The sequence below is a fragment of the Pectinophora gossypiella genome, chromosome 3, assembly GCF_024362695.1.
Source record: "Pectinophora gossypiella chromosome 3, ilPecGoss1.1, whole genome shotgun sequence".
Lineage (NCBI taxonomy): Eukaryota > Metazoa > Arthropoda > Insecta > Lepidoptera > Gelechiidae > Pectinophora > Pectinophora gossypiella.
The window spans coordinates 9,121,906-9,148,244 of NC_065406.1; the positions used below are offsets into that span (position 1 = coordinate 9,121,906).

At 37.6% G+C, this 26,339-nt stretch overlaps 3 protein-coding genes across 3 annotated transcripts; 1 reads left to right on the top strand and 2 right to left on the bottom strand.

Annotated features, from left to right (window-relative positions):
• Window positions 1–118: 118 nt before the first annotated feature.
• LOC126381989 (protein O-mannosyl-transferase TMTC4-like) lies at window positions 119–6,005 on the bottom strand. Its single transcript, XM_050031645.1, has 11 exons — window positions 5,661–6,005; window positions 5,195–5,585; window positions 4,857–5,102; window positions 4,572–4,777; window positions 4,182–4,362; window positions 3,277–3,485; window positions 2,641–2,748; window positions 2,421–2,562; window positions 1,431–1,545; window positions 723–911; window positions 119–331 (listed from the first exon to the last, which is right to left on the bottom strand). Exons 1-11 carry the CDS (start codon window positions 5,879–5,881, stop codon window positions 201–203), a joined length of 2,139 nt encoding a protein of 712 aa, XP_049887602.1. The 5' UTR covers window positions 5,882–6,005; the 3' UTR covers window positions 119–200.
• Window positions 6,006–6,986: 981 nt separating this feature from the next.
• On the bottom strand, window positions 6,987–19,781 carry LOC126382052 (integrator complex subunit 14). Its single transcript, XM_050031738.1, has 10 exons — window positions 19,481–19,781; window positions 19,207–19,361; window positions 18,832–18,967; window positions 18,457–18,572; window positions 17,727–17,919; window positions 17,053–17,150; window positions 16,090–16,185; window positions 14,888–15,074; window positions 14,206–14,360; window positions 6,987–8,437 (listed from the first exon to the last, which is right to left on the bottom strand). The coding sequence occupies exons 1-10, from the start codon at window positions 19,665–19,667 to the stop codon at window positions 8,201–8,203; spliced, it is 1,560 nt and encodes a 519-aa protein (XP_049887695.1). The 5' UTR covers window positions 19,668–19,781; the 3' UTR covers window positions 6,987–8,200.
• A 521-nt stretch (window positions 19,782–20,302) lies between these two features.
• LOC126382288 (uncharacterized) lies at window positions 20,303–22,444 on the top strand. Its single transcript, XM_050032105.1, has 2 exons — window positions 20,303–20,736; window positions 21,997–22,444. Exons 1-2 carry the CDS (start codon window positions 20,303–20,305, stop codon window positions 22,442–22,444), a joined length of 882 nt encoding a protein of 293 aa, XP_049888062.1.
• Window positions 22,445–26,339: the final 3,895 nt, after the last annotated feature.

Consider the following 26,339-nt stretch of genomic DNA (forward strand, 5'->3'; position numbering starts at 1 on the left):
AGTGGTACCGTAGGTACCTAGTTAGTGACGTAATTTCTTACTTTTTATTATAGAGATTTTGAAGTCGGTTGAATTTTTTTTAATTATTTTTTCTTAATGTAAAAAATTAAATAAAATGTATGTGTAATTGTAGATTTATTTTAAAAATGTATTCGAATTGAGACAGTAAAAATTGTACCTACGTTTAGCACTACTGGTATTTATTTATGTAGTATTCCTTTCAAGTTTTCAAGATTTTTTCGTGCACTTTGGAATGCAGGATCAATCGCTAAAGCTTTCTTATACATTTCTTCGGCTAGAAGAAATTTTCGCCAGCGATGATAAAGTACGCCTGAAAAAAGTATTAGGTATTAGTCAAATTAATTATTAACTTCTCGGCTGGCATGAGACTAAATTAATATCTGTATAATAATGTTCAGATGCGCATGGCATAAATTGACGATATTTACTAAGGCAATTGTGCCGATTCTGACAGACACCAAGTTAATTTGTAAAAGTAGCTCTATCTCTTTCCTGCACTTATCGTTAGAGAAGGATAGCGCTTTAGACAATCTTGTCTTCCAAACATGACAAACTGTCTATATGAACAATGGGCTGGTGACCTGTCATATGGTAATTGTGGTTCTTCTAATCCATCGAAGACTTCAATGTCAAGTGTGGTTGCAAATTGTCTTCTGATCGCTTGTTGTAAACCTAAACATTGTGTGCAAAACAAAACTTACCAAGATTAGCATAGTACAATGCTTGAACTTTGCCATCAAATAAAGTAATACTTTTTTTGAAGTGTTTTTCAGCATCAGCAAAGCGATCCATTTTACCGTATATGTTGGCAATAGCAAAATTTACCGGTGGTGAGTCCGGTAACATCATTAGAGCTTTCGGTATATATTCTAATGACCTTTCTAATTGACCTGGAATTAGTAACCGTTTATAATACAGGGTGTTAGTGACATCGTACCGAATACTGAGGGGAATGTTTCAAACTGAACTGAGGGGAATGTTTGATTTTTTTTTTTTCAATTCTATACTTTTACGATAGAAAATTCCACTTGATATTAACTCAGCACCATCACTTACACCATGTATAAGTACTTAAAGGTAGCCATATGGGAACGTATGGGTGTTAGTGACATCGTAACGAAAACTGGGGGTGATTCAGACCATGCTTCTGAGTTGATATCAAGTGGAATTTCCTGTCGGAAAATTCATGAATATTTGAGTGTTTTATTATTATTTTTAGTGCTATACTTTTGCGATGGAAAATTCCACTTGATATAAACTCAGAATCATAGTCTTAATTATCCCTCAGAGTTTTCGTTATAATGTAACTAATACCATGTATCTGTGGCGTGACAGCAAATTCTATTTATTACGCACCTTGAAGGGATAATCGTGTTAAAAAAATGTAGTCTGTTTATAAACTTAAGTACCTGTGTTGTCCAACAATGCAAGTAAGTTAGTCCATGCCAAAACATGCGTAGAGTTCAGTTTTACTGCTCGATGCAAATGTTGTAAAGCTTCTTCTGTTTTGTTCATTTCAATATACTGAAAAGAAATATATCTTTAGTAACATTAGGTATCCATCAGTATTGGTTTGGTTTGGGTCTGGGCACCGGGGAATGATGAGCGCTTCTAAATTTTTCGGCCAATTAATACTCAATACAGTCAGTGATATGTCGGTCCCAAAGTGAGCATGTTCCTGTTGTAGAAACTCTTTAATAAGCATGTCGCCTTGATGTCGCCGATAGGAAACCTTTTTGATACGATTTAACTTTTTTTACATTATAGTTTTTTCACTGAACCTAAAGCTAATAGTTTCATTTTCAACATATTTTTGGTGTAGTAATGAATTACACCGGCTGTTTTTTTTTTACAAATTATTCTTTCTTGTACTCTGATCCTGTCTGCCTAAAAGCTATTAGTAATAAAGTTTTTTTTACATAATAATATCTTTTGCGCCTTTTCACTGTCGGAAATGTTCCCACTTTAAATACAATACTCAATAACTTTATTGTCAATGCTTTAATAGGGTATCAACGATAAACTATAAAATGCGAAATAGAAGTCAGTCTAAGATGATATAAAATCAAAATTAATCTTATTTTACTTTTAGACTTATAAAGAAGTAACAATGAGTACGACGTTTGACAGCTTTTATTTATGACGTCACACGATCGTATTTTGACTTTGCTTAAACAGTATCTCTTTTGAATATGTTGCCAAGTAGCCTATTAATAATACTGCCTAAGGAAAAAAAAGAAGTCAAGCCCAAATTTTAAAAAGCTTCCTTTTCTTCGGGTGGCAGTGAATAAATAAAAAAACAGAACGCGTTTTGCTTGTCTTCCAGGGTCGTGTGCAGCTGGTTTCGATCACATAGGTTTTAGGTTATTGTTATTAAGGTAAACTTTAGTCAATCATACCATATTGCCCAGATTGTAGAGACAGTCGGGGTAGTTCCATTTGTAGTCCAATGCCTTTCTATAGGCAGACTCAGCTTCTTCAAATCGTTGAACTTTCGCTAATACTATGCCTAGATTCATCCATGCGGCTGGGAAGTCATTCCTGAAACAGCATTGAACTATTAAACATGACTCGGATCGGATGTTGTGCGAAACCGCCTTAACACGCAACAATACTTACTTTATGCTAACTGCTGTTTTGAGGTATAATTCTGCTTCCGAATAACGCTCTTTATTTTTCAATAAATTAGCATAGTTGTTCAATGCTTGGTAATACTTAGGATATAGTCTGAAATAAAAGTTCATTATTAATATTATTATAGTAGGTATTTATTACGAATTACCAAGATATTTATAGGCCTATGCAGATTGCTCTTTTTACTCACTTTAAAACTGGTGTCTTAGTTTTAGGTGTATAAGGGAATTTCTTACTTCTGTATCTATTTTGTTGTACATGAGACAGAATGTGCCGCATTAGGCAAGATATTTAGGATTACATTAAATTTTAAAAAAATAATCACTGTCACTGTGATCCTGTGGTATACCATCTCTCTCAATCGGGGAGCGCGGGTTGAACCCCGGTACCGGACCTGCACCAATGCTTGCAATAAATTATTAATTTATCTCAAGTGCAGTTTTCACTAACACAGTTGGCTCGACCATAGACCGCAATACGGCTCACCACCTATCACGTAGGTCCAACAAACAGAAAGCTCGGAGAGCTGTGGATATTTAGTCTATCTTGCGACGAATGTACATTTAACTACCCTAATTAGGATACAGTCGTGGGGTCATGTTATGTAAAAAAATATGTCACCTTATAGATTTCTTGTATTCTTCTAACGCCCAATCGGTTTGTCGGTTGGCATCGGCAACTTTGGCTACGTTGTAGTGTACTTTGGCATTAAGCGGGCAGACAGACAAGCCGCTAACAAACAATTGATACTCGTTTCGCCACTCTTCAGCTCTTTGCCAACTTCTAAGTGCGAACGTAAATATGAGCAAACAGAAGAGCTTGATAGTAATCTGGAATTGGAAGTAAAAGAATAGTCAAGAGCGACTCAGGGGAAACGTGATCTTTAGCCTCAGTTCAGACACGACTGAAACCGCGCGTTTTCACTTTTCATACCAGTCCACAGAGTACTCGCCGTACATCTTACGTGTGCTTTTAGTTTGAAATTATAATCTGTGACATGAAAATGCGCGGGAACCACGTCACGGGAAACGATTCGACAAGAACGAAACGGTCCGCGTGGGATGTTTTCGCAGATTGCCTAGGTTATGTCGGAATTCGGATGGAGGTTTTGTATAGGGAAATATTTTTACACTCGTAAAAGCATAATATCACAAAATGAAAGTGCTTTCACAAAATTCAAACCATTAATTTCTAGGCTATGTTCCCCAAAAAAAAAAAAAAAAAATAGATGGCCAGATTTAATGTGATAATTATCTCTTTTCTCACTGCTTTGGTACACAATTTGTGTAGCATTAGTATAGAATTATGTTCCTATCTGAATTGTTTCTCTATTTTGATCAGAATAATAATGGGTGTAATAACAAGGATTATCATTTATACTCAAAAACAACGATAAAAGAGGCATCCATGAAATTAGAAGGTTAAATAAAGGCAAGACAGTGCCATCTATATATTTTTTGGGGAACATAGCCTGGAAAGTCTCTTATTAATTGTATGACAGACAACATTTTTGGATTTGTACAAACCTTATAACTTTTCCGTTTTTCAAATTGGATTAATCTATGGAGTCCTATCGTAATAAGTAGGCAGTACCCGGCGGAGGGAATGTATAGGATCCTCTCGGCTATGACGAACCCGACAGGGTATAATATATTGCTTGCAGGTAGAAACGATATTACGGCCAGCGCCAGCGCAACGATTGTGAGCCTGGGAAATTGTTAAAGTAATATTTTTTACAGAATTTTCATCAGGTAATTTTTTGTTGCTGTTGTTTGTTTTTTTATTACAAATTCAATTCTGATCAGGAGATCAGATTTTAATAATGATTTTGATGATTTTTTTATATTTTTTTTAGGATTTTTTTTATTTTTTTGGGGATTTTATGTTGGTAGATATTTTTTGTTAATTTTCCATACCTTTTCATTTTACCTTTATTCTGTTGACGGAATAAGCTTACTATTGTAAAAAATCCATAAAGATAAATAAGTACTATGAACAGTATCCTGTAGTCTCGTTCATTTTTCAGCAAAGGTACACAGCCCATTGACCAATCATAACATAACCACTGTGGCCAAATTAACAGGAGAAGATTTAAAAAGTAGATGTAATTGTATGTTGCTATCTGAAAAAAAAAACAAATTATCATGTTACCCATATTTAATTTGCTTTTTTTTTGGCAGAAAAGAATATGTTTTTCTTACCTTTGCAAAAACACTTTTAGAGTATGCCGCTGGATTATCAATAGCTTTGAACTCAGGTGTAGTTCCCCCCATCACCATCCATCTTCCATATATCAGAAATATAATAGCCATTACTGTACAAAATATTCTTAAAATAAAATTTATCTTTAATAATAAATACTTATTATCCTTAGCTTTTGTTTCTTGAGCATGGATGGGTTTTTTGGGATTGAACTTTACAAACAGTTCGTGAAATAAGCAGAAACCCTTAAAAACAGAAAAATATAATTTTAGTAAATTTTCAAGACATAATAACTTTACAAATAAATACACTTTACGACAATTAAGTAGGTACTCACCAACACTGTTACCCCATTTTCTTTGAAAAGCATGGACATTGTTGCTAATATTATTGCAAGTAATAAATAAAATAAACTAAGCTTTACGCTAACCATAGCTTTCTTGTAAAATAAATAAGCAAGGAAGAATGTATTGCCTGCCAGTACATCGGCCCTTCCGACTACGCCACTGATGGCTTCAACATGTACAGGGTGAACAGAAAATAGCACAGTGGCTAAGAAAGCTATGTCATTGTGCCACGGCCGGGGTTTGTGTGTCTTCATGCCCACATCATCCAATATACTTTCAAACGTCAACCACAAAATATAACAGCATGTGATGTGGAAGAATACATTTGTGAGCTTAAATTGTACAGGGTCGAAAACTTTGTTGCTTAAATAATAATTCAGCCTACAAAAAAAGAATATTTTTAGTACTCAAAAAGTCAACTGCAAATTATTAAAAAGTAAATAAAAAGTTACTTACTTAAAGGAGAGTATCGTAAGTGGTCGGTACGATTTGTGGCTAAGTTCACTTTCTATGTCTGTTCCCCAGAAGTCATGACGGAAAGCATCCATCCATGAACTCGAAGTTACATCGTTATTTGAAATAATTGCTTCAGAATCGTCAAAAACAAAATCACCATCTATACTGTACAGAAATGGAATACTCGAGGCGCATAATATACAAATTACTTTGTAAACCATCCCGTGAAATTATTTCTACGATGATTGTAATTGTTCAACAACTTAATTCATAATTCTTGTTATTAATTAATTTTAAAACCCGATAACTGTGTTACCGGTATTCGCAAAATCTTAGCAGGAATAACAACTGTCAACCAATTTGATCTGTCATACTTGAAACCAGGGTTGCCAATGACAATTTGTCTAACTCCCCAATAATCTAAATTAAATTCTTAGGAGAAAATCAGCTGCCGCGAAAGCACGATACAATCAGTCTATAACTACACAAAAATATAAACAAGTTTCAACTATTGAAATAAAACTTATTTTGTTTTATTGCTATAATAAATCCATAAAGAGCAAACAAAGCATAGTCTCACAAAGTGATGTCTACAATGTCCCCATTGGGAATCAAACAGTTTGAACTGCAGATCGTGAGTTGAACACTCTAGCCATTAGACCACGGAGGTTGTGCTTTAATTAATAAGCAAATAATTGTAATAAGTCAAAAATCCTTATTAAAATATTTACACATACAAGTAACAAGTTGTCAATTAAAATGAAAATTAGTCGTTATTTGACTGCATAATCGTCCTTAACGATGAGATGGCAAATCCCCGCATAATACCATTCCACAAGAATAATTAACCAATAAACTTGTGTTTTCCCGCACTTTGAGGATATCTTCACAAGTTGACAACCCTGAAAAATGTGACATTGACATTCCGATGACAGCAGCCGCTGATCGATCAATATATTCTGCCGGAAATAATGACAAAATTCAAAAAATAGTAGAACATTTTAGTTTTACATGCCATTTGTTACAGAAAAGTTAGTTTTTTATAAACTAACTTTAAAATTGTTAACAAAGGTAGACTCGTGTACAAAAGTCCAGTCAACGTGGATTCCAGTTGTTCGATGAGCACATAATCCTTGAACTACACCGTCGTCCATGGAATGCGTTTATACATTGATTATAGACTGTAAACAACAACTATTGTTTTGATTTTATGTTATTGAAAGTTGTACTTAATGGACCGCGGCGCTACGGGAAGATTAATTTCCTGTGACACCAGTGTGGTAGCAGCGCCTCTTTCTGCGATCAAATTTAATACATAAACAAAAATACTAGGTATAAAAATTATTTTATTTTCGTACTTATTTACAAAATATACTTAAATAAGGATATATTAAAATTATCTAAAAGTAACGTATAATAACTTTAATACATTTATAATAAAACTTACAGCAACACTCAAACTTTAGGTACAGTAGAGTGCTTTATTGGGAGAACAAAGGTACATTTATTTATCCGAATGTATAGAAATCTAACTTAGCGCATCAGTGGCTGCTCACATGCAGTTTCCTAATATACAGCACAGTCAAATTATATTTTGAAATTTCGAATTGGCATAATTATTATCTTGTGGTAATTTGTCACAAGTTGTCCACTATTGTCACTTAGCGCTAAACAACCGCGCCCATACCTACTATATTATAATCGTGCGAGTCAATTTGAGACATGGCTGGAATGCAATGCAATTCTTCCCGGTTCTCAGGTTATTGCATCTGGTCCTCACCTCGATAAACACGTATGTTGTACTGTGTACATGACTAACGCGCAGTGAGCGCGACATCTCAAATCGATTCGCACGAGTGATATATCGCGAGCTGAATACTTTAGTTGCACAACTTACATTCCTTGTCAGTTCCATGTCTCGACAAATTGAAAAATAAAAAAGAAACCCAGTATATGTCTTTCTTTGATGCATGCTATAAAGTCACGTGTAGAGGCTGTAGACTACAAATCTTCGTATATTTTATTTTTTTATTATAAAAAGGCTTGCGTTTGACCACAAAAGTCTAAGTTGGTACATGCTTAAAATGTTATATTATTGTTTTGAATTAGAGATGTCCCGACTACGGTTTCGATCGACTAGGCGATTAGTCGGTCTCTGAAAGCCGACTAGTCCGCAAATTGTCTAGGTACTACTTTATAGGAAAATACTATTTCTGAAGTTGGAAATATATGAGACTAAGTACATATTCATAACATCAGCAATTTTGTTATTGTCATTGACAAAAATGTTTTTGAAGTAGACATGCCCCGACTAGTCGGTAAGACAGCCGACTACTCGGCTGTTAATATTTCAGGTTCAAAACGCAACAAATACTTGAAACACAGCCCCGGAACATTAATTTGACAATGTTTATAACAATCAGAATAAGAAATATAGCTATTTCGCATTTAATAAATATCGACGGTATGTAGGAATTGTGAGCTATTTAAAATGTAGCGTTGTGCCAGTAAAGGATCGGGTATCCAACCAGCGGTACAATCTAGTGCGGCATGGCGGCGGCGTTGTAGGTGGCGGGCAGCGGCGTGAGCGTGTGCTTGACGTCGAGCGCGGTGCGCGGGTCCCGCAGCGCGGCGGCGGCGTGCGCCAGCTGCAGCGCGGCCTCGGGCGGCGCCGCGCCCGCCAGCGCCGCGCACTCGCGCTCCAGCGCGCCGCCCACGCACGACAGCAGCTCCGAGAACCCCAGCGAGATGGCCGCGCGCCGGAGCCGGTTCAGCTCCTGTTACAAACATCCATTCATTCACATATTTAATGCATCCTTGCGCATTGGCCACAGATAAAGATAGGAAAACGAATAGGAAGGAAATGGAACGGAATCGAATCGGTGAAGGATACATTCGTTATAAGGGATTATACTACTGGATGAAATTCTATAATTTACAGGCTGTTGACCGTGGCTTCGTCTGGGTTAGAGATTAATTTTCCAGAAACCCTTTTTAGTACTTGACACCGATATTATATCTTTGCTTATACATAACATATACCGTGTTCCCAGTTCGTTCGGTGCAACCGTGCATAATAGTCGTGTTCACGCGAGCTAATCGTGTATAACCAGTGTTCATAGACCCCCGCCTCCGTATATTTCTCGTCCGTCAAAAGTGTCTACCTGCGCTAGCCGCCTTGGCCAACCGACCAGTCGATTGACCCCCGTCTTATGGTAACTAACTAGCGCGGCCGGTGTCTCGCACGACTGGTTTACTATTTGTCCAGGCGTTAGACCCCCGACTGATGGAAAATAACTAGTACCGCCGGTGTCTCGCACGACTGGATTATAACGAGTTAATACTAACTTTGCGGGTTTACTTCGGAGCCTCCTTGTCGCACTATAAGTTGAAGACCATAAGGTGCTCCTCTAGCGGGTTTTTAGAAGGAGATAGCTTATTGCACTTCTTGACTGGTACTGTGTATAATGTCTATTGTTCATCGCTCGCCGCCGCCTCCGGCTCGGACTACCTCGCCGGTAACTTCGCTAAACCAAACCCAATCGGAACCAAATCTGCACCAATCTCTAATGCAATCGGAATCTAATAATGTCAATACGCAAAGCCGCAACTCCAAAAGGCCCTGCCCAGATTTCTCGCCCACTGCCCAAATGCATGATCTTAAGGATGAAATATTGGAAATCCTCAACATTTGGAAAATTGAAAGAGATGACAATTTGACTCGTGTCCTCAGTGAGCAAAATGCTATAATGATTAAGCTGACCACCGATATCGCGGAGCTGAAAAAACAAAACCTCATTATACAAAAATCGAATCTCGAAATAGAAAAATCCATGACATTTATGAACCAAAAATTCGAAGACATGAACAAACAAATAGAAATCTTACAGAAAGAACGGAAAGAATATATACACACAATCAATGAGTTAGAGAAAAAGATCACTGATATAAAACAATGTTCGCGCAGTTCCTCATTGGAAATTCGCAATGTTCCAGTCACTGAACCTGAAACTTCGTCCTCATTAACCCAGATGGTATTGAACATCGGCACGGCTCTGCAAACTCCAATCAACGGTATCCGAGATGTATATCGTATCCCAGGAAAATCTGGAACCAATAAGCCTATTGTCGTAGAACTCACCTCCGTACATAACAAAGAACAGGTGATCACAGCTGCAAAAAATTTCAATAAAGCTAGATCCAAAGATGATCGCCTGAATACAACTATGATTGGATACCAGGGAAAATCTCAACCGATCTATGTCACGGATATGCTGCCAAGCTCCAAAAAGAAACTCTTTTACTTGGCAAGAGAATTCGCTAAGACCCACAACTATGAGTTTTGCTGGACAGCTGGGGAGAAAATTTTTCTTCGGAAAGCTCACGGCTTGAAACACATTATCGTCGAATCGGAGCAGACCCTACAAGCACTTGCAAAACAGCAATGACTAACTGTATTTCCAGATTTAAGTTTTAACTCTAATTCTTTCTTTTACTTGCCATACTATTTCATACTATACTTATGTAACTCACACTCACTCACCACACACTCACTCTGTCTCACACAACATTATTATATTTTTACTTCACTCTTACACACATTCTTAATTTTATTTTACACAACTGACACATGGAACACAATGATCTTAAACTTCCCCCATCCCGTATGTACCAATTACTTACCCACTAAATTCATATATAAATGGCTTCCATAACAGAAATTAATTCTGAGCTCGAGTCTCTTGACAGCTGTAATTCATACTCATGTGATCCTGATAAATGCAATACTTTACTAGGGCTTGCGCAATATAATTCTCTCATAGTCTTACAGCTCAATATTTGTTCCATCAGTAAAAATTTCGATCAACTCCGGGTATTATTGCTGAAAATTAAAGTTACCTGTCATGTTATCGTTATGACTGAATGCTGGCTCCCTAAATGCCCCAACTTACCGCATCTGGAAGGATATTTCTCCTATTCCACTTCAAACCATCGTAATAAAAATGCTGGAGTAGTTATTTACATTAAATCTAACATAACTCACTCCGTTTCTGAGCCAGTATTCAACTGCGCGGACTGCCTCACTTGTATAATTGATAACAAGACAGCCATTATCTCAATTTACCGTTCTCCTTCGTTTACTCGCCGGGATGACTTTGCCAGTTTTCTTGAGAGTCTTGACGGGGTCCTAACTAATCTAAAACAACACAATAATATAATACTTGTAGGCGACCTGAACATTGATATTAAGCCAGAAAATAAATCTAGTTTCTCCAACGAGTACCTTATTCTTAATGCTACTCATGCTATGTCGCCCACACACGTGCTCACTACACGTCTTGATAAATGCTACGATCATGTTCTCATTAAGTCTAAATTTAATTCAACTACTCTTGTACTAAACTCTCACATTACTGATCATTTACCTACATTAGTCAGTCTTCAACTTAAGCACAAACTCAACAACAATACCCATTTAAAATCACTTTTAGACCTTGAAAGTGTCAGGCGTGAGTTAGAATCTATTGATCTTAATTTCATTCTACTTATTGCGGATGCTAACTTAGCTGCTGATGCCCTTGTCTCTATCTTGTCGACCATTATTGCTAAACACACCAAACCTACTCCTATTTCACGGAAAAAGAAAATCCTCAAGCCTTGGATCACCCAAGGCTTACTACGCTGCATAAGGAATAGAGACCGGCTCCATCAAAAATTCAGGAAATCCCCTAACAATCAAATTATTAGAACCACATACATACGGTATCGTAATTTCTGTAACCGCCTTCTTCGTAAACTAAAAATTGCTTATGAAAAAAATGAACTTCTAAAATCCAAAAACAACCCAAAGGCACTGTGGAACACTATAAAAAGAATCACTAATACCTCAAAGTCCCAGCACTCACCACAAGAACTTCTCACTCTAACAGAAGCTGTCCAGTCCTCGTTAAATTCAGTTAACAGGTATTTTGTTGAGATAGGTAAAAAACTTGCTGCAAAAATCCACTCTTCTGGCACTCAGAACATCTCTCACCTCCTTCGTGACCAATATAATCAACATTCGATGGTAGTCCTTGACACTGACGACACCGAAATAGAATCTGTTATTATGAACCTACGTTCTGATTCGGCTTGCGGCTATGATGGAATATCCACATCGCTATTAAAGTCTAATAAGGATATACTTACCCCCATTATTACACACATCTGCAACATTGCATTCCACTCAGGAATATTCCCTAAGGCTTTCAAAAAAGCACTAGTCCATCCGATCCACAAAAGTGGCGATAAATGTAACCTTACCAACTACAGGCCTATATCCATTCTGACGTCCCTGTCTAAGATTCTTGAGAAACTCCTAAATAAGCGGCTTATGCAATTTCTCAACAAATATGACATTCTTTCAAAACACCAATATGGTTTCAGGACTGGAATCAGTACTGAAGATGCTGTCATTGATTTAGTTGACCATATAACCATGCACCTTGATCAGGGACAAAAATGTGTAGGTATTTTTCTCGACCTGCAGAAGGCATTTGACACCGTTCACGTTCCTGCTCTTCTCGCTAAATTACTAAACGCCGGCATCAGAGGTACTGTTCACGATATATTTCGTGACTATCTTACTGGTCGGTCACAGAGAGTTATGATTAATGGTCTTATGAGTGACGAAGCGGACAACGAATATGGTGTACCCCAAGGGTCAATTCTAGGACCAACACTTTTTCTACTGTACATCAATCAACTGTGTGATATCAAATTACCCAAATGTAAAATTTTTACCTACGCTGATGATACTGCCGTTATCATCCACGGCTCGAATTGGGATGAAATAAAAACAACCGCTGAGGATAATATGAATATAATAAATAATTGGCTTGTACTTAATTTACTGTCTTTAAATCTTTCCAAAACGAACTTTATTCCTTTCTCCATTAGAAATAACTCTCAACCTCCATCATCCTTCAAACTGATTGTACATTCTAACTGTGAACGTAATGATAACTGCGGCTGTACTACAATATCGCAAACCTCTAACACGAAATACCTTGGTGTCTATATTGACAAAAATCTAAATTGGTCCCTACAAATTGATAGACTAGCTACAAGAGTCAGACGTCTTATTCACATATTCAAAACCCTAAGACATTCAGCCGATTCTCAAACATTAAAAATGGTATACTCCGCTCTTTGTGAGTCAATACTCACCTACTGTATTCCAGCATGGGGCTGCGCTACAAAAACTTCTTTTATCAAAATTGAAAGAGCACAAAGAGCCGTCCTTAAAGTTATTCATCACAAACCTTTTAGATATCCTACTGCAGAACTTTATGCCATTTCTAGAGTACTAACCGTGAGACAGCTGTATGTGCTACGTACAATCTTGCGTAAACATTTGCTGGTTCCAATACCTGACCCCTCAATAAGGAAAACTAAATATGTTTGTCGAGTCCTCCCCCATAAAACAACATTTTCAACGCGCAGTTTCATTATCGCTAGTTCAATTATCTATAACGCTGTTAATAACATTCTGGACATTCAAAAACTAAATAAATATGAGGCAAAAACTAAAACTAAAAACTGGCTCCTAAAGCATAAATACGAAGACACAGAAAATATAATTCCTCATAACAAATAACCCCTAAATTACACACTTACACATATACACACACGCGCGCACACACACACACACACACACACACACACACACAAACACACACACACACAAGTAATCTAGCATACCATTTCCTTTTGCTCTTTGTTCCTTTTATTATTATCATTAATATATAACTTCTGTGAGGGCTACGCTCTTGAAGGCTTGCTCGCCAGTTTGGTGTCATTTTCCGATATAAACGTATACTTATTATATGAGATTACGAAGGATCCATTTCTCTCTGACGTGTCTGGCGACGAGTTTGGGAGCGATAGCCTTCATCTACAGTAGATAGTAAGTTTTAGCATTGTAAAATTGGCTAGATGACTGGTCCAAGAACCAAGATTTATCCTACCTGCTTTTCCACCGTAAATTTCTTTATCACCTCCGAGATTTTCTAGAATTTTTATTATTTAAAAGTTGGTCTTCTAGCCCCTTATATATCTTTATATTATTGATACCTTTTGCATAGGATGTGTTGCCCTAACTATTAGCTCAACCAGATCAATATCTGCCTGGCCGAACGCTGATCCCCAAGACACAGGCCTATAAGCTTAGTTTGGAGATCAGAGTTCAACAAATAATTTGTACACCTTCTATATAGGCACTTAACTTAATTGCACATCTGTACAAATTTCTTTGATAAATAAATAAAATTATTATTATTATTATTATGTTATTATCAAACGAAGACTAAAAATCATAATTCGTGACACGGAAGAAGTCCATTGACTTTAATAGAACTAATTGACAAGTCATAATAAGCAGAATCTGCGACGCTAGCGCCACAGCTCGCGACTTTCAAACCTAATTTTACATTCTCTTCGTTTTGAAAAAGGTCTTCGTTTTGTAACAAGACGGATAGAGACTAAATGCATGTGGACGGGATACCTTGTACAGATGTTGCGTCTTGTCGGGCAGTTTCCTGGCGTGTCGCAGTACCTTCTGCACGTCAGCCAGCAGCGCGTGCGGCCGCGCCCAGGCGCAGCCCGCGCCGCCCGCGCCCGCGCCGTACGACACCTGCGTGCGCACCGGGAACGACTCCGCTGCGGGAGCGGGGGACTTTTATTTTGACATACTTTTTTCAAAATGTATTTATTCAAAGTACCAATATTAACATTTCATAATAAAGATATAGTGTCTCATAAACCTATCGATAGATTTTTCTGTACACATAATCAAGAATTAGGTAATAGTGAGTACGACTATTTGTTTACGTTTATAAATTGATGACATAACGTTTATTGATAGCTCAGTATTTGAAGAAATAAGTTTGAATAGTTAGAATAGGCAAATAGGTGGCTAAATAATTTTAAATGGGACCCAAAAAAATAATAAGAAGTGTTTTTTGGCATCTGTTTACAGCGACATCTTTTGGTTATTAAATACATATTTCGTGACAGTGACATTATAGACGTACAAAGGAAATGCGCTAGATGGCGCTATTCGTGATAGTATTTCCATACAAATCTCATAGAAAATGATCGTTTTCATGCTTCGTAAAAAGTATCTCATCTGAGTAGGTTGTTAAGTACCCCTACCCTATTGTTGGTTTAAGAGGGAAGTAACTTACACGGTGTGGCCCCGTCGTCAGCGGGCCCGAGCTGGTCGAGCGGGCCGAGCGAGGGCGCGGCGGCGGCGCCGGGCCGCAGCACGCTCAGCAGCAGGCACGAGCGGCGCGCGCGGGACGCCTCGCACCACGCCGACAGCGTGCCCCACCAGTCCGCGCCCACCGCCACCACCGCCGACATGCCCTCCACCTGCAACACGCAACATCTATGAACCCTGTCTCACACGGAAATACTCAAAGAAACTATTACAAACTCAAATGAGGGACTTTCCAATCGGCGTTCCCCAAAAACATGATAGATGGCGTTGTTTTTTCTTCGTTTAAACTTCTAATTTCATGGATAACAGACATATGCATCTTTTATTTTACCAAGGTACAATCACAACTTCCACCCATTATTATTGTGATCAAAATAAAGGTAGACACATCATTCTATACATAATGTGATCCAAATATCAAGAAACAATTAGTTTTATATATGCATCTGCTATTACATTACATTTTTGAATAATTATGTACCCCAGCAATGAGAAAATAGGTTAAAGTGAATAACGCCATCTATCGTGTGTTTGGGGAACGTCGATTGGAAAGTCCCTAATTACTAACGAGTTGTTTGAGAGACAACGCCACGAGTGATGCGACGTGCAGCAACGCGCGGATCTTCCCGCTCGTACTTAAGCGTTAATAGGCACACGGTACGAATGACTTTTTTTGAAGTGCCAGGGGTGTGCTTAAAGGCCCCGATTCCTGCAAACACCTCCTAATTTTATTTTAAGTTATACCTGTCATTTTGTTATCCGCCGAAAAGGAAAGGGACTACTAAGGAATAGATTAGAATAGAAATAGTTTACTATAAAAGGGCGCCACACACAAAAAAAAAAAAAGAAGACAATAACATCATACTACTAACTATTAATTTTAAAATGAATGAATAACCCCAGCGAATAAAACAGGCATTTCGCTGATATGCAACCCGTTTGACGTGTTCTGTCAACTTAATGCTGTCGGGTTATTGGCCAATATAAAAATTTGGGAGGGTTTTCAAAACTCCTGCCTAAAATTGACGTGTGTTCCATAAATATTATGCTTGTCGATAACTCGTCTCTTTCCTTTTTGGGGGATAAGAAAATGACAGGTATAACTTATAATAAAATTAGATGGTGTTTACAGGAGTCAGCGTCAATGGGTAATTAAATTAATGTTACCTTAAGTGCCCCATGAAGCAAGACACAGATGTTGGGTATCTTGCTGGGGTCCGACATGTCCTCTTCAGTTGTCGAACTGTCAGTACTAGATCCTTCCTGCAATAAAATGATCATAATAATAACATAAGCTCAAGACTGTGTTCCCAATTGGGGTAGTCAGAGGTTATTTATTTCTTTCGTTTGAATTTACTGACACACTCAAAACTATCCAGTTTTTATGGAGCATGATGAATAATGTCACGGAAAGCCTGTTATGGACACATAAGATTATAAATCCTATTGATATAATAATATATTGGTGATAATTCCTGTAGACACAATTTTATTTTATTAAATGTTATATTATGTAGACTACGGTTTTGGCCGACTAGGCGATTAGTCGGTCTCTGAAAGCCGACTAGTCAGCAAATTGTCTAGGTACTACTTTATAGGAAAATACTATTTCTGAAGTTGGAAATATATAAGAGACTAAGTACATGTTCATAACATCAGCAATTTAATTACTGTCATTGACAAAAATGTTTTTGAAGTAGACATGCCCCGACTAGTCGGTAAGACAGCCGACTACTCAGCTGTTAATATTACAGGTTCAAAACGCAATATTATACCTGTCAATTTCTTATCCGCTGAAAAGAAAGAGATGGATTATTGACAGCTGTTAATTTTAAAATGAATGAATGAATGGATAACCCGGACGGACAAATCAAATAGGTATCTCGCTAGTATGCAAACCGTTTGACGTGTGATATCAACTTAATTCTGTCGGGTTATTGGCCAATGAAATTTTCAGAGGGTTGTTTTAAATTCTGCCTGAAATTGATGTGTGTTCCATAAATTTTATGCCTATCGATTACCTGTCCCTTTCCTTTTCGGCGGATAAGAAAATGTCAGGATACTTAAAATAAAAGTAGATGGTGTCTACAGGAATTAGCACCATTATGTTACTATAGAAATCCTCTTTACCTTGGTTGGTGTTTTGGATCCGTAATTTTCTCTTCCAGGATTGGACCCAGCTTGAGCTTGAGGTATCACAAGATGCTTACTTATTGCTATTGGTGTTCCTGTAGACATATATGTTACAATTAGAAAGTTACAATACTTACTTACGTTCTTTCGATCTCATCTTTGATATATCTAAAAATACAGGAGGGTTAAAATGGCCACATCGAAGCAATTCATCTCAGAAAGCAGTATTTCAATTTGACATTTGCGCATATAAAAGTAAGTGCGCAATGCACACAAATGTCAAATTAATAGCAATATTGTTTTTTTAGATGAATTGCGTCGATGTGGCCTTTTTAACCCCCCAGATCGTATCTGGGTTCTTTTTTATTTATTTTAATTTGAAATTCTAGGAGAACCAACAGTTATCAAAAACAAATTCTATACTGGAATAACAACCTCAGAACCAGTTAAAGGTTCTCACAAATAGAACTAGTATAATTAGTTGCAAAAAAGTTGAGTCTTGACAGTAAGCAACATTGTAATGAAGTAGAGTGAGATGCCGTGACTTTATAGATTTGTCTCTGATGGCATTCACTATTTGGCCGGACAATTGGGTAGCGGTGTGTTCTCCTTCGGTAGGTATAAGTGTGGGCAAAGTATTAGACAGGTTATACTACGGTGGCGTAACTTACCCAGTTCCTGCTGGCTGAGAAAGCCGATGACGTGTAGCTGGTGCGTGATGGTGTAGGTTGCGCCGAGCCCCTCGTGTACAGCGGGCTGCGGCGCAGGGAACAACTGTACGCGCGCCTCCAGCTGCCCGCACTTCAGCGAACACCAGAACTCTTGGTACTGCTGCTCGCATAGCTTCGTCATTGCTGCTATCGCCTAAGTGGTGTTCATGTTCATTCAGTTTCTATCTTGTCTAGATAGAATTTGATAGAATCCTATCCTAGGATTGGCTAAAATTTCAATGAATTTGCAGAACCAACAATTTTGGGTTGTATCTGTCAAGTTAGCTCAGGCTTGCGCCAGAGTCGTGGGGAACAGCTCATCCTACTATTATTTTTCTACTGGACCTTTTGGTGTTAATTGTAAAAGATCAAAACAATTAAGTACTCCATGTTTTGAGCTTCTCTCAGAGATTAGTTGGATTTTAAGATTTTAAGAATTGTTTTCATTTAATATGGCTCCTGAAAAATCTACATAGGATTTGGGTCCAATCTACAATGACGTACCAATACATGGGCGATAGGCTCATGTATCACATGTGTTTATGTTTGTATGGTTGTGAGATGAACATTTTTGGTGGCTGCTAAAAGGCTGTGCTAATATCTGTAGCTTAGATGCAGACCTGGACATTTTAGATGTGGAGTAACTAGAATTACAGTTTTATAAAAACAGGAAAACTCAAGATTTACTCACAGCGGGAACAGTGAGCTGGTCTGGACAGTAGATGGCGCCGCGCGACATGTTGCCGTTCGATCCGTTATTGTTACTGCTGCTAGCAAGCTCTACAATCTTCTGATAAAGAGGCATAGCTGGAAAGTGTTCAGATTTTAAATATTAAAATCTTTTTGTACAGTTTAACAAGACGAGTGGAAGTTGTAGAATTAATTTAGGTAATTATACAGAATTTCTTTGTAGATCAACAAAAACGGGAATATTGTAAATAATACTACATATTATAATTATCATCATGAAGAAGTATATAATAAAGACAACTAAGTATAATTCTGAAGAGGAGTGCTGCGATATTTTTTATTATATGTTGTGTTTGTGCGTTGTTTGTTATGTTACCTTGTTGTAAGCAGGGGTCATGTGGAGACACTATTGGTAGTACATGGATCTTGAGAGGAAACGAAGTGGGGAGCGGCAGTGCCTGTATGATACGGTTTCTTCCTATGGCACCTACTCCACTACTGCCATCAGTCACCTAAAGGGTAGTAGGTAACTGATTTTAATAATAGTACTTAATGTGATAGTAATAATACATTAAGGAAATATAATTTTGTGTTGTATTTTGTTTACGAAATAAAGCATTGAGGTATTATACCTATTCTAAGTTAAAAACTCTTAGCACCAAGTACCGACTAGGTAACTACTTAAAGCATATTAAAGACTTATAAATTGATTAGATTTGTACTAAATTAATCCTAGATATAGTTTTATTACTAGAATGATCTGCATGGGAGTCTGGTAGCCCCACTCAGTGAGGATGAGCTGGTTCACTCCAGCCAGTGCTGTCTCGATGCATGTTTTGTCACCTTCTTCTAACAGTGGCAGCTTGTTGCGAATATTATCGAAGTCCCGTGTGAAAGGCACAGCCACTGAAATGAATATAATTATAAACTGTCTAACATATTTATTTGAAACTCTAGCACTTTTTAATAAATACCATGAACCTGATTTAAAAACTTAACCATAGAAAATAGTTTATCAGACTCACCTTCATATACCGACGAGAATGATACAAGGGCGACATACTCTAGCTTTGCATGGGCACTTAAATAATCTAGAAATGTGTTTATAGCCGCCGCAGCAATTGTTAAACGAGTATGACTCTCTGAGGTATCTGGTGTAGGCACCGGTCTCGACATAGACAGTGATACATCGATTAATATTACTGTCGGCATTTTCCCTACTCTTATAACTATTAAACGCAAAACATTTATCTACTGTTCTTTCACAAATCTCTTAACAAATATTGCTTTTTTGTTTATATCAACCAAATATCAACATAACCTCAATTCAATAATAGTTATGCTTTTTTAAATTAAAGCTTTTGGCATAGGCAGCTGCTAGCGGAGCTATACAGCCAATCCTATTTATTATACAACAAAAAAATATTTTTTTGTATTCTGTCCTGTAAAACTACGGTTCTAAGTATGAAGATTATATTGAAAGGTAAAACTACAATTATTTTTATATAAATTTGAGAAAATATTTAACTTAATAGAAATAAATTCAGCCAAAAATCTTAGAAACCAAGCCAGAATTTTAAAATATATAAAAAAAACGCGCGCGTGTTTCGCGCCATCATATTTAAAACTTTTTAATTTACTTACCTATGTTTTGGTTATTTATCTTCACTGTAATTCAAGGTGTCAGTGATTCAATATGGTAGGTATATAGTAAAAAATTTCAGCGCACCCCACAGCTGTTGTGGGTGTGACTAATAATGTCATTTCAATCATGTTTCCTGCGTGAAGCGTATACAGCAGCCAACTTGATTCAAAACTTGTACTACTGCTGTTAATTGTAGTATATTATGGAACATGTCGACAACAATAAACAATTACAGCAAGATGACGATATTGAATATGAATTTAAATACAATTTCATCACAGTGCCTTGGGACGATCGATCAAATAAGAGTAAAATTAGCCTCATTATTCTATTACTTGCTATATTTTGTGGTACTATGGGTTTAGTCATCAACAACTTTGTCATGCATTATAAAGGATTTACCCATCTTAAATCTCAATTAAAATATGCATTATATAATATGCGATCTACCGCTGACGTCGAATATAATTGTCAATTTGTGAAAGTAGAAGACTACAATTTCGTAGCCAGGATTCATTCGCGAATAAATAACGATCTTTTGTGTGTGGGCGCGGTGGTTGGTGCAAATTCAGTTCTAGTTAATGAAGCTTGTGTCCGAAACGGCAAGTTTCGCATCTTTGTTGGAAGCCCAAACGAGTAAGAAGCTATATCCTATCATTTTTATGATTACGAACGATAATGATATAATAAGTAATATGTAGGTAAGTATATTGTGTCTTTCAAGCAAAAACTACTGAACAGATTTTTTTTTTCGAATTAGACCGAATACATTGTTTACGTTTACGCGGTTATTATCATAATTAAAACACATAATAACGGGTTCTTACCGCGTTTAAAGTAGGGATATGAGACTCACGATATTTCGACACTGTTGCAAGTGCCATGAGCCAACAGTATCATGTTGCAATATCGGGAGTCTCATATCCCTACTTTAAACGCGGTAAGAACCCGTTATTATGTGTTTTAATTAGACCGAATAGTTTATACTTACATCAGAATAGGTCACAGTATAGAAAAATAGTCAACTGTGGTCCCTGTGGCCCTGTGGTACACCGGTTTGGTTCTCAATCGAGGGCGCCGGTTCGCATTCCGGTACCAGAGACGGTGATAGGCTCAACACCTATCACGTCTGTCTAACACTAAGCTCGGTGAGGTGTCGATACTTAGTTCACCTTACGATGGATATACCTCTGACTACCACAATGGTATATAGTCGTGACTCATAGCGAGTCATATAGTCGTCAGCTTATGTTATGTTAAGAAAAATAGCTTTTTCAGTCTTACTTGACGCTTATTTTTATCTCAGTTGGTACTTCCATAAAAAAATTAGCGTAGACGTAAGCTTTTTCTTATCCTTAATTTAGGTTTCTGTGTTTGCCATTATTGCCAAAATAGAGAACTACAAATACATTACAAGTAGATACCTACTATATTTAGAATTGCCTATTTTGAAGTCACGTGAGCCTATTTTATGGGTCTAAAACATAGCTGGCGAGTGGTATGTCCATATACAATCTCTGCTTACCCTTTCGAGGATATGGGGGTGACGATATGTTATGTTATGTAAATAACAAGTAAACTAGCAGTATTATATTAATCTTTATTAACCTTAGGCGCGATGATCTCGACGGTCATCGAAAAGACTGGATAGAGCTCGCACAGAACCGTTATACTTGGAAAGACATGGGGGAGGCCTTTGCTCAGCAGTGGGATCATAATATAATGTGCTATAGAAGGACATGGCAGGTACTTTCCATGAACGGAATTAGTGTGGTCTACACGCGGCGGCTGATCTCGCGGGCGGAAAACAAACTTTTCGCTTTTACAATCAAATAAAGTTTTTGAACGGATTACGGTATTGAACGTATAAAAATATTGTTTTTTTTTTATTCTCAGCCATCGTTGCAGAAAAGGATTTCTTGTCAGCGCCTTGGAACCAGTACTTTATGATTCAGCTATAGCTAAGAAACTGGTGGTTTTAGTCACTCAAGAAAGTATGTTACGGTGCGCGAAGGTAATTGAAATTGGCTCCGTTATAGATAGGACGAAGCGAGCCAATGTGCTTGGAAGGTCTTTGCATGAGGAGAGAAAATTATCTCGGCAACCAGTAACAATGTCCGAGAAATGCGTCTGCCCAGGATATCGAGCACGACAGGAGAGCAATGAGCAAGGAAACATGATATGCGTGGAGAGCTTGGTGCGATGTCCAATGTTCGCAGGAGATCTGCTGGTGCAGGATTACAAGCTGTTTGGTTTGGCATCTTCCAGTGCCTATCGTATGCGGACGCTTAATCAGGCGTGCTTTATTAGTTTGAAATCTAGTGACGTAGATTTTGTATCCTAAATCCTAATCGTCTGGCTTCATGCATCGCATTTTGCAATAATATATTTTTTTAAATTTCGAATTGTATACAAAGTTTAATAATTGCTAACCTATAATTTGTTAATAAAAAAGTTATTAAAGTTGCAAAGTTGTAGTCTTTATTTACGGATCACGTTACTTTAATAATATTCGTCGTAGCCTCCTCGTCTGCTTGCGTGGTTGTGTTTACGTCTTCGATGCTGGTATGGGAGCCCTACGGCACCCAGGTCCACCTCTTCTGGCGATGTGATGCCTTTCCAGTCCTTGGTGCCGAAGTAGAGCACTAGCACGATGAGGAACGTCAGCACAGTGTATACCATCAAACTGTTATTGCTTGGGAATTTTCTAAAGCTAGTAGTGTCTATAGTAAAAGCAGGCCTGCTTGGGCAGCCCCGACACTTTGACGTCATTCTCCCCGTTTTTGATGATTTATGTTATCTGAAATGTGAGAAAGTAATAAGAAAGCAATTTAAAAGAAGGACTCTCCTCAAGTACCTAATAACAGTAAAATTAAAAATGTTTCGCATTGATGTAAACATGATAATTGGTACGGAAATATAACTTTTTAACGGATCAATTTATCAGATGTAGCGTTATTTGCATGCTGTTGCGTCCAATTTGACGCATTCTCTGGTGGGTGGTCGAAAATTATAATAACCCATTACCAGCTCGTCACATGGCCGATTGGATGTCAATCGGGAGCTGTGATTTTCCACAGCAAGGCCACATGCCTGTCAGTTTAGCCGACTGTGAACGCACCAAAAACGTTGTGGCTCCCACAATTAAAATGGTAATTGCTGAACGCCTATAGCCTCCCTTAGTATATGTTATAACGCCTTTGCTATATATGCCCATGGATGTTCACATAGTACTTTACCTAAGAAACTTAATATGCTCAACAAAAAATATTATGACAATATATCTCTTAAATCCACGCCACTAGAATTGCATGGAGAGGATTTAGGGAATCGCTCGCTATGCCAGAGCAGGGGACAATATGGCAATATCATTAAAATACTACACGTTTAACACAAAATAATATTTTAAATTACCCTCAAAGATGAAAAGGACGTCCTCCTGCCTTTTGGTTTGCTGGTTTACAGTGTGCTGACTCTAGACTGTTAGCCTTGATTACATTGTAATTTGGATAGTTTGCAGAAATTGACTGTCAATATTTGACAGACATATTTTTTGTCTATTTTTTGTTATTACAAAAGAGATTTGCTTAACGATTTGAATGATTTAAGTAGAGTACTACTCGTCTTGAGCTGTAGACTTCGCTCTAATACAAAGATAATAATTATACAAAATAGATAGGTGGGTGATGTTGTTTCAGTTAAATAGGGAGGTACGTACTTATCTAAACGAAATTGGTAGGTACCAAGAAAATTCTAAATCTCTTTTACTAAGTTGGGGGTAAGATAAATGGTGAGATTAACATAATCCAGCAAAAGGGCCGAATGCAAATAACACCTAATTCGCGACCATCTAGTCACTGACGCTTTTTGAAAGAATTTCTCTGATAAATGATTCCAAGCCGAGACGAGCGAGTCATTTATAGAATATTTATGAGGATCCAGGTAAGGAAATTCATTCTTTTAAGGTTTGTAACGAACACGACGAGGAAAGGAAAGATTAAATAGACGGAGATAATTTTATGGTATGAATGTCCTACTAATATTATAAATAAGTACGGTCACGAGCATTAATATGTATACACTTTGGTACCATGTTACATTAACTTTTTTGACAAATTGAACTGTAAGTCTCACTAAATGTCAAATATGTTAGTGCGATAGAGTCCTAAAGTGGGTACATTATATTGCTCATGACTGTACGAAAGTTTGACGTACTTACGAGAATGTCAGTATCTCTACTTATGTCATTCCGCGGAGGTCCGTGTTGCTATATGATCTATGTTTAAATGTTACGCTCATTAATGTATAATGATTCCAGTACACACGGCGGATATGAAAATAACGAGTAAGTATAACTTAAAATTAGGTGTCAGCAGGAATCGGGGCCATCATGTTACTATTTGGTTATACTACTCAACCGATCATCAAGAAATTTTCCATCTGACTCGTTAGGGTAACAGACACGGATATAAGGTAGAGAACTATACCAAAGTACTTACTGTTACCACCGTGAAGCATACTCGTTGTCAGGGGTAGAGAACATTTCAAGGTAGAGAAAAAATAGTCTAGCGATAATCGACGTTCATGTGGGCAAAGTCGGGAACGGAAAGTAATGAGGTACCTACTTCCCCAATAAAACAGTTATATTTGGGAATCCTATTACTTTAGTACTTAAATAAGTACTCGTCATGGATAAAAGACACTATGAAATTAAGTTTACTAGGTAGGTACTTGTAAAACCGATCAAGGGCTATCGAAAACGTCCGAAGAAGGAAAATTCCGTGATCATGACATAAAGCGAGATCAATTCGGCGAGTTTAATATTGATGAGTCGTATGGCGTATGGCGGCCCTCTATAAAAATATTAATTGCTGTCTTGTTTGCCTCGTAAAGAATCTGAGGACATATTTAGGATTAATTGCGAACTTTTTATACGATTGTAAAAAAAATGGAGGAGTCGTGCTGCTAAGCGTCTCTATTATCATTATTATAATCATTATCAGCCGTACGACGCCCACAGCTGGGCATAGGCCTCCCCCAAGGATCTCCACGACGATCGGTCCTGCGCTGCCAGCATCCTGCGGCTTCCCGCGACCTTCACCAGATCGTCGATCCACCTTGTAGCGGGCCTACCCACTGAGCGTCGTCCATCATTTAAATATATTAGTAGATATTGATGCCGATTAGGGTGGACACAAACTTAAACGAATAATAGAAATTCACACCTATAATGCCGAATGGGGTAGATGCTGGCCACAAGCATTCAGAAGACAACTATATTATAGGCTTGTAGGCGTGTGTTGTTGCTTGTGTTGACCACTTTTGATAGAAGTCCAAAGATCTGATGTCAGTATAAACATCTCATCGCCTAATAATGGTAAAAAAGAAAGAAAATTCATTGATAATATCAAACATTTCACTTACAACTTCTAAACTAGTTGAACTGTATTTCAGGACCCAGAGTTTGCTTAGATACATGATATTTACTTAATTATGATTTGAAGTACATAACAATTCACATAATTAAAATATTTGTCAAATGGTCCATCGCGTCTTGTTGATTTTTGTGATATACCCAGTACGATAAGCAGCTGAATCCGTTCTTTTTATTACCACAACGGTGTACTCACGTACCCTCACTGTGCGCGGGAGTTCACTGTAAAGATAGGCTACATAAGCCATCTTCGGGCTCATCAGCGTCGTGCCGACTAGGAGTCGAAGTGGTCGCCATGACCGAAATCGGTCGTAGATCATCTTTGTCATCACTACCTTACGCGTGCAATCAACGTGGTGGAGTATGCTCTGAACCCCTCCATTCCATACTGTGAGGCCGTTTTACAGCCGTGGGACATATTGGATTTTTTTTTAAACAAATATAATACCTATTAATTTTCATGTCGTATTCCGTATTTTAAGCATACAAAAGAATTCAACGAAGTGTCCCAACTAAGTTGTTAAAGAATGCGGAATACCTTAGGTTCTATGTATGACGCATACCAACTTAATGAGCAAAACGTCACTAGTGCATCTTCACAACAGCGGTAGAAGCGATGGCGACCACACAAAACCTTGAAGGGTCATTGCCAATGTTTCCAATCGATATTTTACCTAGTCGTACGTAACATTGAACCCGCAAATAGACGGCGATTAGTAGTTAGATTATGTTTTCAAAAATAGACATTATTTTCCTTATTCGAAAAACATTTTTAGAGAAATGTCGTAGCTTTTTTTAAATTTAA